The sequence below is a fragment of the Pongo pygmaeus genome, chromosome 23 (genome assembly GCF_028885625.2).
Source record: "Pongo pygmaeus isolate AG05252 chromosome 23, NHGRI_mPonPyg2-v2.0_pri, whole genome shotgun sequence".
Lineage (NCBI taxonomy): Eukaryota > Metazoa > Chordata > Mammalia > Primates > Hominidae > Pongo > Pongo pygmaeus.
In genome coordinates, this window is record NC_085931.1 from 46,627,120 (window position 1) to 46,645,248 (window position 18,129).

The 18,129-nt window shown below is 50.8% G+C and overlaps 1 protein-coding gene across 4 annotated transcripts in view; it reads right to left on the minus strand.

The window, feature by feature from the left end:
• MB (myoglobin) overlaps positions 1-18,129 on the minus strand; it is a 42,887-nt gene that overhangs the window by 9,561 nt on the left and 15,197 nt on the right. Inside the window, exons 1-2 of one of the 4 annotated variants that reach the window (XM_054470445.2) lie at positions 6,870-6,968; positions 1,073-1,175 (exon numbers count right to left, since the gene is read on the minus strand). In XM_054470445.2, the coding sequence (XP_054326420.1) occupies positions 1,073-1,167 (95 nt within the window). In that variant the 5' untranslated portion in view covers positions 1,168-1,175; positions 6,870-6,968. Of the gene's footprint in view, positions 1-1,072; positions 1,176-1,271; positions 1,356-6,142; positions 6,195-6,869; positions 6,969-18,129 lie in introns of those variants that run through there. The other 3 variants (XM_054470446.1, XM_054470444.2, XM_063663004.1) reach the window with 3 other exon arrangements.

Genomic DNA, 18,129 nt, shown 5'->3' on the forward strand with positions numbered 1-18,129 from the left:
CAAATTAAAGTATCAAAGACCATCCATTCACTTATGGCAACCCCGGTGCCCAGTTCCTTCCTCCCGGGGGGCAGAAACGTTGATTCGTAACCTATTAGACTTGTGAGGGAACCAGCTCAGAACGGTGAGGGAAGGGGCCAGGAAAAGAGAAGAGTGTATCACCATTTGGGATGGAAGGCAACGAGGAGATGAGCTTCTATGTACAAACCACAGCCATCCTCTATTTACAAAACTCAGAATTTTGTTTTCTTTGGTGTATTCTGGAATCCCTTGTGGTAGAAGGCAGGATATACTTGGAGACCACATCATTCAGAGCTCTCAAACTGGAGACATACTCAACATCAAAGGTCACTAATGAGCCTCTATCTTCTGTTCTCTAATTGCAATGCTTTGAAAGGTCCCTAGCCTGGGCTTCATCTGTAATAGCTACTAACATTTCTAGGACTCAGTATATTCCAGGAACCATGCCGGGCCTCTTGCATGCATTATCTTATTTAATTCTAACATCTCTTTTAGGATATAGATATTAGGATATCCCCTCACTGTACAGGAGAGGAAATTGAGGCTCCGAGAGGTTGAGTACCTTCCCAAAGGTCACCCAGTGGCTCAGTGGCAGAGGCAAGTCTAGAACCAGATCTGTCTCCCCTTGGAGACCATGTCTTAACCTTGACACTTTAAGAGCATTTAATGAGCTGTGACTCTGGAAATGTCCTCCCCTTCTCAGTCCCTTTTTGTCCTCATCCTGTAAGAGAGGTGGCTGTACAAAATCTCTCAGGGCCCTTGTTAACTCTGACTGTCTATAATTCTAAAATTCTTCCTGGTGGACTCTGAGCATCCAAGGTTTGATTCTCAAGCTTCCTCCAGCTGCTGACATCAGCCTGAAATGGCCCCTTTCCCTCTCCTGAGTCCAATCCCTGACCCTTAAAAGCAAAGAAAAAGCAAGTGACCGTTCTAACACCCTTAACTAATGCAGCCAACAGAACTATCCCACGTACAAACTTTCCACCTTGCAGCTGAACACCCTTGATCTTAGGGTGTGGGTGGCAGGGGCAATGGAATCTCTTCTTTTTACCTGATGAGGACTTCTTGCCCGTGGCTTGGGATGTCAGCCTCCACCTTCCCCCAGACGTTCAGCACCAACTGCCATTCCCCATCGCTGAGCCCCATGGCGTAGTCTGAAGAAGACAAAAAGAGCAAGTATGGGCTCACTGGGTGTCCTGGCCCCAACAGCTGGGGTTTGAGGCTGCCTGGCCCCAAGGGCGTTTTTATACCTTCTGGGATGCTTGACAAAGATCACTCAATGGCTCGCTGTCCCCCTCCCCTGCCCTCCTTCTCTTTCTCTCTCTCATCCAGGGAGGGTCTAATCTTTTCCTTTCTCTAGCCCTCACATGGGAAGCTATTTTAGGGCAGGTGCCATTGTGGCGAGGCAGGACAGCTCAGGCCACAGGGGGTGGGGTGGTTGTGTGTGTGGAAAGAAGGGGAGGAGGTTGGGCACTGTCTGGACTCTCATAGCCGACAGAAAGGGCACCACCGAGGCCGACGCCAGCAGCCTGAAACCCAACGCTCCCTGCGGTCAGCCCTCCCAAGAGGACCTGTCATGTTTCTAAGCTTGGCCACCAGGCGCCCCGGCTGGCCCCAGGACAGTCCTGGCCATTGGCAACCTCTCACGCACCTTCTGCCCCTTTTTCACAGACCCCTCACCCAGCCAGAAGTGACAGAAAGGAACCGGATGGTTTCGTGCTTGTAGCCAGGTGGTCCCAGGCAAGTCCACAATCTCTTAGAGAACTCCTGTCTTCATGATACTGCTCACAGATCTCCCTCTGAAAAGTTTTTCTTGACATACTCCTTCGAGACACAACTAATTGCTTCCTCCTTTCCTTTCTTTGTGTAGGTTCCTGTTGCATTGCTTCCCAAGGGGCATCCTATTTCCTGGTTTTCATGCCAGCTTCTCCATTAGGATAATAGCAGCCAGCACTCACAAGAGACTTTGCTGGGTGCCAGGCCCTGTCCCAAACATTTGGCATTTGGTAACTCATTTAATCCCCGCAAGACCTCCCAATGTGATAGGTACTGACATTATCCCTATTTAATTGAGAGGAAGTAGGGAAACATCACAGATGCACAGCCAGTTGCTGGCAGAGTTGGGATTTGAACCCAGGAAGCCAGGCCCCCTTCTTTGCAGTTTTCAGGAGGGCAGGAGCTCTGTTTTATTAACCCACGTATCTCTTGGGCCTCACATGGTGCTCTGTGCCAAGTTTGAGCTGAATAAATGTTTATTGAGTAAATGGGTGGATGGTTTTGCAAAGAAAGTGAGTGGAGGATGATTAGCCTTATCTTACATCCATGCATCCGCCTTCAATCCATTCACGTATTCAACCATCTATCCATTTATCCACTTGTCCATCCAGTTACTCATCCATCCATCCGTCATCCCTTAATTCATCCATTCATCCATCCATCATCTCTTTGTCTATCCATCCATTCACTCATCTATCCATCCACCCATCCATCCAACATCCACCAATCCCTCCATCTATCCATCTGTTCATCCATCCACCCATCCCCTCATTCATCCATTCATTATCCCTCCATTCATCATCCCTCCCTCCATCCATCCATCTATCCATCCATCACCCACCCATCCCTCCATCTATCTGTTCCTCCATCCCTCCATCCATCACCCACCCATCCCTCCATCTATCCATCTATCCATCTATCCATCTGTAACTCCATCCATCCATCCATCCGTCTCACAGTGATAGAGCACCTACTGTGTGTCAGACACTGCTACATGCTGAGGATAACAAAATCAAATAAAACACATTCGTGTGTTCAAGGAACTCAGAGTCTCTTTAGGGAGATAACTAAGAGGAATGAAAATACAGTACAGTTTGTTTAGTGCTATGATCAAGGTAGGCATAGGCCCTTCCTTCCATCTACATAGGACTTTACGTTCTACAAAATGCCTGCATGGCAAGATTACATCTAATCTTTACAACACCTCTGTGAGGTATCGAGCACCACCCTGCTTTACAGCTATGGGAGACGAGATTCAGAAAGGATAAGCCAGTGTTTGGGCCATCCTGGGTCTGCACTGGATGTGTCAGTAATGACTGCCCCACCTACACAGCTTTTTGAAGATAACTACCCTGCCCCACTCCTGCTGAGGTGCAGGTGTAGCCAGTCTTGTTCTGGGACACACATTTCTCCCCCAAACCTGCTGCCAGTCACGGCCAAGCTGAGAAAGCCAATGTCAGGGCTCCATCTGATAGTCAGCGTCTACTAGCTCTGCCAGTCAGATCCCGTCTTCAGAATGCGAACAGGGATGTTTGGTAAGAATTGGACAAACAGTAGGAAATGTAGTTAGAAAAGAGTTAAATTCAAAGAATCCCCAAACTTGGAGTTCCCCAGTGCAATTTTGGGTCAGAACACCCTCTGTGTGGGTCTCTAAAGCCTGGCTGGTGACCGTTCTAGGATTGCCATGAGCTGCCACTCCCTGAAGGAGCCTTATGTCTCCATTCAGTGAGTCCTGTGTACTGAGTCAGCTGACTCCTAATGACCAAAAGGGTCAGAGGCACCGGCTGCACATCTGGCGCCCCTTCCCTAGTGACCATTCCAGAAGTCAACCCCAAATGCTAGGCCAGCCGACCTCCAAAGGCCCATCTCTTTAGCAGTGGAAGAAGCAGTGACAAAATGAGTAGCTAAAAATGCCATGGGGGGCCGGGCGCGGTGGCTCACACCTGTAATCCCAGCACTTTGGGAGGCCAAGGCAGGTGGATCATGAGGTCAAGAGATTGAGACTATCCTGGCCAACATGGTGAAACCCTGTCTCTACTAAAAATACAAAAATTAGCTGGGCGTGGTGTTGTGCACCTGTAGTCCCAGCTACTTGGGAGGCTGAGGCAGGAGAATCACTTGAACCCGGGAAGCAGAAGTTGCAGTGAGCCGAGATCGCGCCACTGTACTCCAGCCTGGCAATAGAGCGAGCCTCCATTTTTTTTCTCAAAAAGAAAAAAAGAAGCCATGGGGATGCCAAAGGGGATCTCATTCATTCATTCAGTCAGTCATCTGTTTGTTCCTTAGTTCATTCATGCATTCAAAAGCCCAGTACTGAGGCCCCAGTCTGTGCCAGGCCCAGCCTCAGAAGGAAAGACAACTCTGAGAGGGTCTGCCCCGGTCTCAGACTCTCAGCAGTTTGACCCTTACTGCTAGTCACTCGCTGGAGGTGAGCCCAGGGTGTGAGAGACGAGGGCAGAAAGAAGGAGATGGCATTGAGCTGTGCCACATCTGACCCAGGGCCCCCTGCCTGGTGCGCTGGGGAAGGCCGAGGGGCAGATCTGAGACCCCTGGAGATTGAGACGGAGTGTGCGGTTTTCAAATGCTCTCTGGCCTGTGCCCTCCCGAGAGTGTCAGAACACCCCTGAGGGTGCGGGGCAGGGCAGGGCTGATTACTACCTGAATCCCAGCTCTTCTCCCATCTCTGGCCTCCTGAGTTGTCTGGGGACAGCCTGAGCATTTAAAATCTCATCAACCCATTACTGATGCTGAAGTGTTTAATATGAAGCTATCACCCGCTTGGCAAGCGCCCCCATTAACTGGCGTGCTCATGGAAACCTGTAGCTTTGAAGTTGATGGACCTTTTAAGTTTTACCATTTAAGCTAATGGGAAGGCACCGACATCTGTTTGTACTTACACATCTCTACAACAGAGCAGCGTTACCTCACAGTTGCTATGGCTACCTGGAGTCACCAGCTCTGTTTGGGGGCTATTATTATCCCTGACAGCCTTCATTATGGCCGGGGCAGAGAAGCTGCAGACACATGATAGGAAAGCCAGGCTGCCTTTGTGTGCAAAACTTTCTACAGCCTTACACGCTCATGCTACACACACACACGAACGAATGCAGGGCACATTAGTCTGATACCCAGTGGGGCAAAACTGGATCCAACCAAGTCAGACCTCCTCTTTTTCCCTTTCATATCACAGGATCCTTTGAATCCAAAACTGAGACTGGTAGAATCATCCTCAAGGCTCCCAATTCTGGAGTCTCGAGATCCCAGAATTGAAATTCTAGAGTGTCAAAGTCTTCAACTTTTCACCACCCGAGAAACTTGGGTTCTAGATTCCAGACTTACAGCGAGCTAGAAGCAGAGAAATCTAGAATTATAGGGCCATAGTATCTTGTGACTAAAAGAGGCCTTCAACGGTATTTTGTCCAATTTCCCACTAAATGTAGTTTTCCCTACAGATCATCATCTGGCATCTGCTTGAATACTCCTGGGAGTGGTGAGCTCACTCCCTAAAGCTTTAAAAATCCTTTTTTATGTCGAACCAAAAGATGCCTTCATGTCACATACATTTCCTTGTGGTGGCGCTGCCTGCTCCTTGGGGATGTAGAGGCCCAGCTGAGTCTGCCTCACAAGAGAACGAGCAGGCTCACCTGAGACTTTTCTTGTCCAGACTGAACAGCCCAGGACTTCCACTGAGCACCCTCCCCAGTCAAGGCAAGTCGGGGGCCTCAGTCTGGTGGAGAAAGACGGGCTCTGCTATCTTCGGTCTCCAGCCACTCTCACCTCTGGTCACATGCACACAAAGAGAACGCTATAGCAAAGGGGATTCCAGCACCCACCTGCACAGGTTTGAGCCCCTCAGGCAGCTGTGCACCTGGCCCACAATTTTTATGGTCAGAAAATCCAATCTAGGTGACCTAGGAATTTGCTAGCCCTTGGGCAGCTGACAATTCCCTTTGGTAAATCTGGGCTTAAGACACCACCAAGGGAGATCAAAGAAGCAGCAGGAAGGAGAACTCTGGCTCCTCAAAGCCAGGACTCGCTGCGGTCTTCACTACTCTATTCCTCCTCCTTCTGGGAAGCAGCCTTTGGAGGCCAGTCTGGGCAGTGCCTCCCTCCTGCCAGCAGTCCCTCCCACCCCACCCCCAGCTTAGCTTGTGCCTCCCTGGCAGAGTCTACCCTCCTGGACCAGTGCCAGGCCAGGACTCAGAGCAGGGCTGAGGCCTGGGAGTTGCAGGACCTGCTCAAGGCCCTTGATGGGGCAGCAGGACCCCCAAGTTTGCTCCAGACTCCCAGGAACCCACCCCCCAGGGCTGCTCCTCTCCAGCCCCTCAGCATCCATCATACTGACCACAGCTCCCCTTCTCCCCAGCTGTCCTCGCAGAGCCTCCAGCCAAGCGGCCAGGGCTGGGGGTGGGGAGAGGTGTCTTATAGCAGCCGGGGAGAGGCACAGGGAACTAAAAATACAGTTTACATGGCAAGGCTCCTCCTCTCCCTGCAGGCCCAGAGGGGCTTATTGGAGGAGGGCTGGCAGGGACACAACATCCTAATCCCCTAGTCAACAGGTGTGGCCTGGGACACCGATCTGCCTCCCCCCTCCACCCTCCACCCTCCACCCTCCCCAGCCTTGGAGGCTCCGAGTGGCTCATCCAGCTCCACCATCCACCTGTCACCCGGACAGAGACCAGCCCCACCTCCACAGTCACCTAATCCCACATCCACCCATCCTCCTCTTTCTTCAAGGCCCATTGCATAGGAACAGCTCCCCTGCCGGAACTCCTCCCACCCCGCTCTACCCATTCCCAGCAGATGGGCCCTCTTCCCCCCTCTGGCTCCAGCGCAAGTGCAGCCTTCTCATCTCTCTTGCTTTGGGGTGCACCTGTCTGGACTGGCTTCTCCCCATTTCTACCCTGTGAGTGCCTCAGAGGCAGGAATATAAAAGCCACAAACTCATATTGTACTTAGTGCACATCAGGGACACCCCTCCTCCCAGCAGCCCTTTCTTTTGCAGGAGACACTTTTACAAGCCTCACTTTACACTTGAGAGAACTGAGGCACAGAGAAGTTAAGTAACTTACCCAGAGTCACACAGCTAGGAAATACCAAGCCCAAGATTGGGACCTAGGCATTCTGGCTTCAGAGTCTCTGCTTCATGGCTAAGAACTGGTCTAATTTGGAGTCCTTCCTCCTCACTCTCTCACCTGCTCTACAGTACCCAGCAAAGGACCAGGCCAACATGCTCTTCGATTGTTTATTTTTGGACTGAGTCTGCCCAGGGTCTTGGCTTGCTGGAGGCAGAGGCAAAGACAGTCGGTGACCTTGCCCCAGGGGCTGACAATGGGGGCCCTACTGCCATCTAGTGGCAACAAGGAGAAAAGCCTGTACCTCTGCCCTGCCCCTTTTGTCTGGGCTCTCCGTTTCTCAGTCCCTCAACCCAGCCAGCGGGGAGGGGTCTTTTTCTGTCTCTATATTCGTTATATTCATGGCGCCTTGCTTAGAAGACCATGGATGGCTTGCCAAATTATTAGAAGATGAATTGTGATCTTTTAATATTGTGATCCAGGAAAAGTGGCATAACTTTCCAAGGACGCTTTTTTTTTAATCTGTAAAATGGAAATTTTGAAAAGAATAACCTACCTCAAATGTCACTATGAGGACTGAAAAAGGGAGCACTGGCCAGGCGTGGTGGCTCACACCTATAATCCCAGCACTTTGGGAGGCCGAGGAGGGAGGATCACTTGAGGTCAGGAGTTCAAGGCCAGCCTGGCCAACATGGTGAAACCCCGTCTCTACTAAAAATACAAAAATTAGCCAGGCATGGTGGTGCACGCCTGTAGTCTCAGCTACTCGGGAGGCTGAGGCTGGAGAATCGCTTGAACCCAGAAAGCAGAGGTTGCAGTGAGCTGAGATCACACCACTGCACTTCAGCCTGGGCGACAGAGCAAGACCCTGTCTCAAAAAATAATAATAATAAATAAAAAATAAGTAAAACTAAGAAAAAGGGAGCACTGAATGTGGTGGACACACAGTGATAAAGAAAAACTTCAGCCAAATTAAATGTAAAGGAGTTTAACGGAGCAATGAATGATTTGCGAGCGGGGCAGCCTCCCGAGCCAGAGTAGGCCTGGAGACTCCACAGCTAAATGGTGGAAGGTTTATGGACAGAAAAAGGAAAGTGACATACAGAAAACAGAAATGAGGTACAGAAACAGCTGGATTGGTTACACGATGGCATTTGGTTTATCTGAACATGGTTTGAACAGTTGGCTACATTTGATCGGCCAAAATGTGGTGATTGGCACAGTGTAGGCTATAGTCTGTCTATACCTCCACTTGATATAGTTCATGATGTACAGAAAAACTTTTAGGCCCAACTTAAAGTATGTAAGGAGGCGGCTAGAGATTAAACTTTTTTAACAATAGTAAGTGCTCAATAACTGCTCACGGTGATATAAGGTATCCATGGTCCTTGCTCTCAAGGGACTCAAAGTCCAGTGGAGGAGATACCTCATTGGGATCTGGAATGCAGCAGAGATTTCAGCAAAGGCTTTGGAGGGGTGAGAAGGCAGCACCTAGGCCTGTGAGGTGAAGGCCTTTGAGGGATCAATAGGAGTTTGTTCAGAGGTGATGACTGGCCTGGATGTGAATGTATGAAGGCGCGTTCTGCAGAGTGTTCTAAGCAGAGGTACCAAACAGTGCTTCAAAAGCCTGCCGGAGACGTGTGGGGCAAGGGGGGCTATGGGAGGTGACACCTACTGGGAAGAACTTTATGTGCCAGGCTCAGGTGATGCCTGAGCAGCATTTTGAAGGATCAATAGGAGCTTGTTAGGAGCAAAGTGAGGAAGGGATATTCCAAGCACAAGGACCAAGACAAGGACTTGGAGGCTCAGAACGGATAGTCACGTTCCACAGCACTCATGCTCACCTGGTGTGTGCCAGGCTCCGTGCTGCGCTCTGGGGGGACCAAGGTGACACTGGCTGGCCTCTGAGCATTGAGAGGTGGTAGGAGGGAGGGATGTGTGACCTAATGTTGTCAGTACTTTCTGATAAGGGCAATAATTGAGGCCATTCAGCACAGGGCTAAAGGCTTTGGAATGAGACTGCTGGACTTGGTGCTTGGCCCTACCACGCACTACTTTTGTGATCCATGAAAAGTGTCATAACTTTCCAAGGTCTATGCTTTTGTTATCTATGAAGTGGAGATTTTGAAAAGAATAACCTATCTTAAATATCATTGTAAGGATTAAAAGAGGGAGCACCCAGCATGGTGCCTGATACACAGTAAGTGCTCAATAATTGCACACTGTGATATAAGGTACAGAGAAATCATGGAGGAGGGAAACATTAATTCCACCAAGGAATTAACATGTAACTGAGAAGGTGATGTCCGAGCAAGGTTTTGAAGGATCAATAGGAGTTTGTTAGGAGCAAAGTGAGGAAAAGACATTCCAAGTACAAGGATCAAAACATTCAAGGACATAGAAGTTGGTGTGTTAGGACTAGGTTTGGTTGTTGGTAACAGAAAACTCAAAATAACATGGTTTCAGCAAGAGAGTATTAACTTCTCTTTCATATAGAAGTCTAGAGGTAGGGGATTCAGAGCTGACACAGCACACCACAGTCTCAGGGACCCAGCTTCAAACTACCTTAGTGCTCTGTCATGTTACACATATGGCCTTCACCTCCTCATCCAAGATGGCTGCTTGAGCTCCAGCCATCGTGCCCTCATTCCAACCAGCAGGAAGGAGAAAGGGGTGAAGAAGGTTGTGCCCCTATCTTAAAGAACACTTTCCAGAAGTTGTAATTAATACTTTATCTTGCTGCACATCCAATGGCCGTACCTCACTGCAGAGAAGGCTGGGATATGTAGTCTTTATTTCTACCTGGCCATATCACCAGATAAAAATTGGAGTTTCTATTACTTAGAAAGAAGTGGGGAAGGTATATTAGATGAAAATAAGCGATTTCTATCATAGGAGACATAAAATAGCATGCTATGCAGGACGCATAACTATTTTGGTGTTTCGTGGTGGAAAAAGTGAAGGGGAGAGTGATGATTAGAGAAATAAACAGAGGCCACGCATGGACAGCCTTGGGAGCCACAGACGTGTGGGCATGTCCCCAGGGAGAGCCACGGAAGGGTTTCCGAGCAAGGGAGAGCCATGGTCTGATTTGCTGTCCTAGAAACATCACACTAATTGCAGATGTGATTAACATAATGGAGGGGACACGTCTGGAGCCAGGAGACATTTCTCCCTAACATTTTATTATAAAAATTTTCATACATGCAGCAAAGTGGGAAGAATTTCACACTGAACACCACCTAAATGCTACCACTGGCATTTTACTAAATGAATTTAATCACGTTTATCTCTCCCACTACGCACCCATCCATTCTTCTCGTTTTGTGGCATTTTAAATTGCAGACATCTATTTGCTTCCCTGCAGAAACTCCACAATGCATGACATGAACAAGAGTTCAATATTTCTTTGCATTTTTTCTTTTGCTGTAAGATGTAAAATTTACATTTAATTGCACGTCTTAAATATACATTTGCTGAGATTTGACAACTACACACACTTGTGTAGCTCAAACTGTATTAAGTTATAGAACATTGTCATCACCCCAAGTTCCTGCACACCCCTCCCCAGTCAGTCCTGGCCCCCACTCACCTACCAGAGACAACCACTGTCCTGATTTTTTTTTTTTTTTTTTGAGGCAGAGTCTCAATCTGTCACCCAGGCTGGAGTACAGTGGTGAGATCTTGGCTCACTGCAACCTCTGCCTCCCGGGTTCAAGCAATTCTCCTACCCCAGCCTCACGAGTAGCTGGGACTACAGACGCATACCACCACACCCAGGCTAATTTTTTTTTTTTTTTTTTTTTTTTTTTTTTAGTAGAGATAGGGTTTCGCCATGTTGGCCAGACTGGTCCCAAACTCCTGACCTCAGGTGATCCACCCGTCTCGGCCTCCCAAAGTGCTGGGATTACAGGCATGAGCCACTGTACCTGACCCTGATTTCTTTTAAAACCACAGATTCGTTTGGGGAAGGCAGACATTTGAAAGCCTGTTGGGGGGCCAGGTACTGAGTGGGGTGGGGTTCGGAGCTGAAGGACAGGCAGGGCAGAGGGAGACAGGATTTCCAGGGCTTCCCTGCAGGTTGAACTTGGAGGCTGGAGAGAGTCATTTAACCAGAGTGCCCATCATCTGCTGCCAGGAGTTGAGTTTCTCGCTGAGTGACCGGGCAGATGGTGGCGCCATTTACTAAGGTGGTGTACCCAGAAGGAGGAGGGGCTGGGGGTGGGTGGAGACCAGTTTCCTTTGGGACACGTAGCATCGGGTGTTCAAGGGGCATGTGCCTGGCAGTTGTAGGGATACACAGGCATCCCCAGGGCAGCTCCTTTCTTCTGACCCCTGTGGAGGTGTGAGCTGTCCTCTGGTGAGGGGGTGGCAGGGAGCGGTCGCCAGGTTTGTCCACCTCCTTCTTGGCCAGCCAGCACCAGCGTCTATCGGGCTCCCTTCACCAGGAAGGGGAGGTGCTCTCCTCGGTCTACCCTGAAGGCTGCACGAGGGGTGTAGAGAGGGCATGGTGTGGTTACTTCTGGGTGGCAGAACATGGGAGAGGAGACCTTACTCCTTAGGGGAAGCTGGGGAGCCCAGGGGCCCATCTGGGCAGTCTCCAGGACAGGTCCTCTCCTTCCTTCTTCCCTCCCCAGCATCCTGCAGCCACACACATTCTCTCTCCCCAGGCACTGCCCATCGCTGTCCCAACACCTCCCCCATTCCCTTGAAAAACAATCAAACCCCAGCTCCCCCAGGAAGGAGGCGTCAGAGTCAGCTCTGCTCCAGGGAAGGTCCCCCAGGGAGGGGGCAGGAGAAGCAGAGAGGGAAAATGAAACCACGGTCACCCTAGGCTGCAATTAGGTTTTCTCTGGTCTCTCTGAAATCAAACACAACCCACAGCAGAGTCATTGCTTCCTTAAAAGCCCATTTGTGGCTCACGCCTGTAATCCTAGCACTTTGGGAGGCCAAGGTGGGTGGATCACGAGGTCAGGAGATTGAAACCATCCTGGCTAATACGGTGAAAACCTATCTCTACTAAAAATACAAAAAAAAAAAAAAATTAGCCGGGTGTGGTGGCGGGTGCTTGTAGTCTCAGCTACTTGGGAGGCTGAGGCAGGAGAATTGCTTGAACCTGGAAGGCGGAGGTTGCAGTGAGCCAAGATCATGCCACTGCACTCCAGCCTGGGTAAGAAAGCAAGACTCTCTCTCAAAAAAAAAAATTTTTTAAAAAGCCCATTTGGTCCTCAGGAGATATTCCTATTCTTCCCATTAGCGTGACTTGGACTCATTTCTTGGGAATCAATGCCCCATCCTTATTCTGCTAACACAGGATTGGGTTCCCCTTCCAGAGTTGCATCACAAAACATCCTGAATTTATCTAGCAATTTGGAGAAGCCTCAGTTTACCCCATCAGGCACAAGGTTACAGCCTAAGCTATAGGAAGTGCCAGCGTAGAGGAGGCAGCAGACGTCACCTGGGGAGGATGTGAGGGAGGAAGAGAAGGACCCTTGCGGGGGTCAGCAGCATTTCAGAATTGGGACGAGGAAGAGGAGGTGGGGAAGAAAACTTCCTAGAGGGGACGACAGGGTCAGGCCTGCATTTGAAGGGTGGATGAGAAGGAAGCCTCATAGGAGATGAGGAGGACTACTAAGGGCTTCCTACGTACCAGGCTTGGGTGAGGGCAGAAATACAAATATGGCTGCCTACACTGGTGTGTTAGCATACTAGCTGCTGTAACAAACAGCCCCCAAATCTCATGATGTGTCCTTAACCGTGGCTCAAAAGATTTAGTTCTCATTTACCTCCCAGTCCAATGCAAGTTGAGAAAAGGCCTCTCCTGCACCCAGTGATTCAGGCACTCAGGCTCCCTCCCCAAGGACTTCCAAAACCCCCATCCCTCTGCATCCAGCAGGCAAACCACTGGACAAAGAAATGAGGGTGGGCTGGGCAAGGTGGCTCACGCCTGAAATCTCAGCACTTTGGGAGGCAGAGGTGGGTGGATCACTGGAAGCCAGGAGTTCGAGACCAACCTGGCCAACATGGTGAAACCCTGTCTCTACTACAAATATGAAAATAAACCTGACATTGTGGTGGGCACCTGTAATCCCAGCTACTCGGGAGGCTGAGGCAGGAGAATCACCTGAACTCGGGAGGCGGAGGTTGCAGTGAGCCGAGGTCACGCCATTGTACTCTAGCCTGGGCAACAAGAGTGAAACTCCATCTCCAAAAAAAAAAAAAAAAAAAAAAAAGGGTGGAGGATCTTGTAAGGGGTTTTAGGGGGTATGCCTGAAAGTGGTGCTCATTGCTTCTGCCCAAATTCCATTAGCCAGATCACAGCCACAGGCACCGCTTACTTGGAGGGAGTTGTGGGAATGAGGTCTCTCTGTGTACCCAGGAGGAAATGAAACAGGGTTTAGTGACCGTACGGCATTGCCTGCCTAGTCATGGCCCAAGATAATAATAATCTAGTGGAAAGATGAGAAAGGGAAGCTGAGAATAAAATATTTATATAAAGAACGCACCCTAATATTCCACACAGCACATAATAGGTGCTCAATACTTTTTCAAGTGAGTGCTGTATCACCACTGATCAAATACACAGGCGCTGGGGCAGGTGCCAGGGGCTAGAGAGAGGGTTGATGGCACAATAGAGGCATGAAAGGTGGTGAGAGCAAAGTTAGAGAAGCAGGAACGCACATGGAATGTTCAGAAAACCCAGAGAAGACCAGTTTGGCTGGGTCAGAAGTTTTGTGAAGCAGACGGGTCATGGAGGCAGTTGGAATGTGGGCTTGGAGGGCATGGGGAATGACTTTGAACTTGAAGAATGTTGGCGGCTCTCAGCAGGCCCTGAGGAGTGGCTGTGGTTGCGGGGTGGGGTGGGGGTTCCCAGGCATCCTGGATGAATCATCAGGGTCAGTTAAAATTAGTCACCACGACCCCGCAGGAGAAGCCAAAAGACAGTTATGTGGCTTATGTGGTAGCCTGGTAGCCGGGAGTTGCCTCGCTGGCGGATCTCTGGCCTTCCTAGTTCGGAGACGGGGGAGCAGAGGAGGAAGAGGGGAGGAGGAGGAGGGGAGGGGGAGGAGGGGAGGAGGAGGAGGAGAGGAGCAGGGGAGGAGGGGAGGAGGAGGAGGGGAGGAGGAAGAGGGGAGGAGGAGGAGAAGGAGAGGAGGAGGAGGGGAGGAGGAGGGGAGGAGGAGGGGAGGAGGAGGGGAGGAGGAGGGGAGGAGGAGGAGGGGAGGAGGAGGGGAGGAGGGGAGGAGGAGGGGAGGAGGAGGGGAGGAGGAGGGGAGGAGGAGGAGAAGAGGAGGGGAGGAGGAGGGGAGGAGGGGAGGAGGAGGGGAGGAGGGGAGGAGGAGGGGAGGAGAAGGGAAGGAGGAGGAGAAGAGGAGGGGAGGAGGGGAGGAGGAGGGGAGGAGGAGGAGGGGAGGAGGAGGGGAGGAGGAGGAGGGGAGGAGGAGGAGGGGAGGAGGAAGGGAGGAGGAGGGGAGGAGGAGGAGGAAGGGAGGAGGAGGGGAGGAGGAGGAGGAGGGGAGGAGGAGGAGGAGGGGAGGAGGAGGAGGAGGGGAGGAGGAGGAGAGGGGGAGGAGGGGGGGAGGAGGAGGAGGAGGGGAGGAGGAGGAGAGGAGGAGGAAGGGAGGAGGAGGGGAGGAGGAGGGGAGGAGGAGGAGGAGGAGGGGAGGAGGAGGAGGAGGAGGAGGGGAGGAGGAGGAGGGGAGGAGGAGGGGAGGAGGAGGAGGAGGGGAGGAGGAGGGGAGGAGGAGGAGGAGGGGAGGAGGAGGGGAGGAGGAGGGGAGGAGGAGGAGGAGGAGAAGGAGCCCCACTCCACCCTGCCCCCATGGTGTGCGAGCACTAACATGGCCTGGGACAGAACTGGATACGACACAGTTTGGGGAGCTCTTCTGAAGGCTAATAACGGTAAGTTCAAGTACACATAAATGTCTTTCTCTCTCAAGGAACAGTCCCAGGCTTAAAAGCCTTGTGGGGCTGCTCCACCAGTCGGCCCTGGTTCTTCCTGTGGCATTGCTCAGCCCCGACCCACACATCCACATTCCATCCCCAGCTAGCAAGGAGGACTGGGAAGGGAGGGCACATCCCCTCCTAAGGGAAGGCCCACACTCAGCTCAGTCCTCACTGGCTGGAACGTGGTCACATGGTAAAGCCAGCTGCAAGGGAGGCTGGGAAGCCTCTTTATCTGTGTGGCCATGGCATAGCTAAAGCTTGGGGATCCTATCATTAAGGGAAGAAGGAGAGAAGGGAGACGGGATATCTAAGCAGAGAAGCCTGAGCTTTTCCTGCTGGTTCCCCATGTATTGAGGGTATCGTGCAGGGTCTGACATTCCCGGGTGCCCCACTGAGGGGAGGTGGAGTTGTGGAGGTGGCTGGTGGTCCCTGGAAAACTGGGAATTGAGACAAAAGAGCTCTGAGCCCAAAGATTCAGCACGTAGACGCAAAAGGTCCTGGCCATGAACTTGACAGCACAAGACCACAGAAGGCCCGGTGGACCAGGTACACCTCAGCAGGCTTCCAGGTCCCTGGAACAAAACAGTCATCCTGGAGCAGAGAGCAGGGACCTGGGAACGCCCCAGGATCTGCACACCTGTCCAAGGGCCCATCTTCCCGCCTTTGCTCTCCTCCTGTCTATCCAGCACCATCTTGGAGAGGAGTAGGTGTGGAGGTAGTCAAAGGAGGAAACTGAAATACTGACTATATACCAGGAAGACTAAGATGCCATTATTGGCTCATCTAAGTTGCCCCCTGACACGCTGCAGTGAGGGAAGCTTAAAAGCAAGAGGCAGTGTCGTACAGTGGTAAAGGGTGTGGATTCCAGAGCTAGACTACCTGCATTTGAATCCTGGTTTCACTGCTTGCTGTGTGACCTTGCCAAAGTTACTTAATCTCTCTGTTCCTCCTTTCTCCATCTGTCAAATAGCAGTAAATAGTACCTGCCTCAGAGGGTGTTGTGAAATCTAAACTACGTATAATACTTAAAACTATACCTTGTACTGAGTAAGCACTCAATACACATGGGCTATTGGTCTCAATTATAGATAATAAAGAAAACACATTTTTAAAACATCTGAGTTGAAATGATTTAAAATCTGAACTGTTACATGATGAGTGAATAACAAACAGCTGTGAGGCCAGTGAGGGCAGGTACTGTATCTATCTTGCGTTGCCATTGCTCAGTTCAGGGCCAAGTTCATGACAATGCCAGCCTCACCACCACCACTTGGGGCACCACACCCTAAGCACATACCGCTGGCCTGTCTGGGTCCAGTAGCTTTGAGTCCGTTTTAAGCAGTGGCTCATTTAGTCCTCGTGACCATCTTAACTAGGAGGTACTTGGTAATAATTGCTGAATAAAGGACATGCCTTCCACCCAGGACAGGTGAATAATGGATGAAAAAGTGCTTTGTAAACTGTAAAGCAGGCTACTTGTGAGGATGCAAACACTTAGGACTCCTTCCCCAAGGGCCTAGGGTTCTGTTCTGCTTTCGGCTTGGCTGGTACCTTGGGAGGAACGCACCCTGTGTTCTAGAATTTTCCCTCCACGTGTTCCTCTTTGAAAATGTAGCTGTCTTGGTGTTCGAGACCAGCCTGGCCAACATGATGAAACCCCATCTCTACTAAAAATATAAAAATTAGTTGGGGGTGGGCCAGTCACGGTGGCTCACACTGTTAATCCCAGCACTTTGGGATGCCAAGGCAGGTGGATCACCTGAGGTCAGGAGTTCGAGACCAGCCCAGCCAACTGAAGTAGAGACAGCCCGTCTCTACTAAAAATACAAAAAATTAGCTGGGCATGGTGGCGGCACCCGTAGTCCCAGCCACTCAGGAGAGTGAGGCAGGAGAATCACTTGAACCCAGGAGACAGAGGTTGCAGTGAGCCAAGATGGCGCTATTGCACTCCAGCCTGGGCGACAAGAGTGCAATCCGTCTCAAAAAATAAAAATAAAAAAACAAAAATTAGCCAGGTGTGGTGGTGCACATCTGTAATCCCAGCACTTTGGGAGGCCGAGGTGGGTGGATCACCTGAGGTCAGGAGTTTGAGACCAGCCTGGCCAACATAATGAAACCCTGTCTCTACTAAAAATACAAAAATTAGCCAGGCGTGGTGGTGCCCACCCGTAGTCCCATCTACTCGGGAGGCTGAGGCAAGAGAATCGTGGAGGCGGAGGTTTCGGTGAGCTGAGATTGTGCCACTGCACTCTAGTCAGGATGACAGAGTGAGACTCGGTCTCAAAAAAAAAAAAAGGTAACTGTCTTGTGTGTCATTTTTCCTCACAGTTTGTCTTAGTAGTAACAGGGAAATTCACCCCTCTCCCGCCCCTGACCTGAGGAATTTTCTTTCAACAAAGGCCAGGAAAGGCTTGATATTCAGCCCCAAAGGAAGGACTCTTTACTCCTATTCCGCTGTAGACTGGACTCCCTGACACTCTGGCATTATGCCCTGTGGCCTGATCTGCTTCCACCGTCCCCAGCTGTGCAAAGCCCGTGCACTGAGGGCCTCCCCACGGGGCACCTTCTCCAAGGAGGCTCCCCAAGATCCCCAGCTCCAAGTAGATGTCTCCCTGCAGGCCCCATCCCCTTCTTCCTGGCGGGATACTAACTATGGCCCTTGTCGTAGCTCTGTGGGAGGAAACACTGTCTTTATTCATTGATTGATTGATGCAGTAATTCATTCATGAATTCACTCAACGATACCTATTGAGTGCCTCTTCTGTATCAGGCATGACAGCCACAGTGCAAACACAGTGGCCAGCACACAGTACGGGAACAAACACTGACTGAATGTCAGGTGCCAAAGCCAAAATGTGGGGGAGATATTTGGGGACTAGGGGTCTCTTTCTACTCTGCTAATGTACACACTGCCTGGGTGGGTGAAAGGCAGTGTTGCTTTTCAGTTTATAACGAAGGAAGGAAGGGAGAAATGAGAGGAGAGGGAGAGAGAGAGCGAGCATGTGTGTGTGTGTGTGCGTGTGTGTGCGTGTGTGTGCATGTGTGTGTGTGTGTGCGCGCATGTGTGTGCGTGTGTGTGTGAGTGTGTGTGTTAGTGAGTGTGCATGTGTGTGTGTTCGCGTGTGTGCATGTGAGCCTGTGTGTGCAAGAGCGTGTGTGAATGTGTGTGTGCGCGTGTGTGAGAGAGTGTGTGTGTGTGTGTAGTGTGCCTGGACGTGCTTATGTAAGCATGTGCCTGGGATCATGGATGTGTCTCTCTAAGGGTGTGACACCCAGATCTTCGAGGATGTGGAGAATCACTCCATTTGCT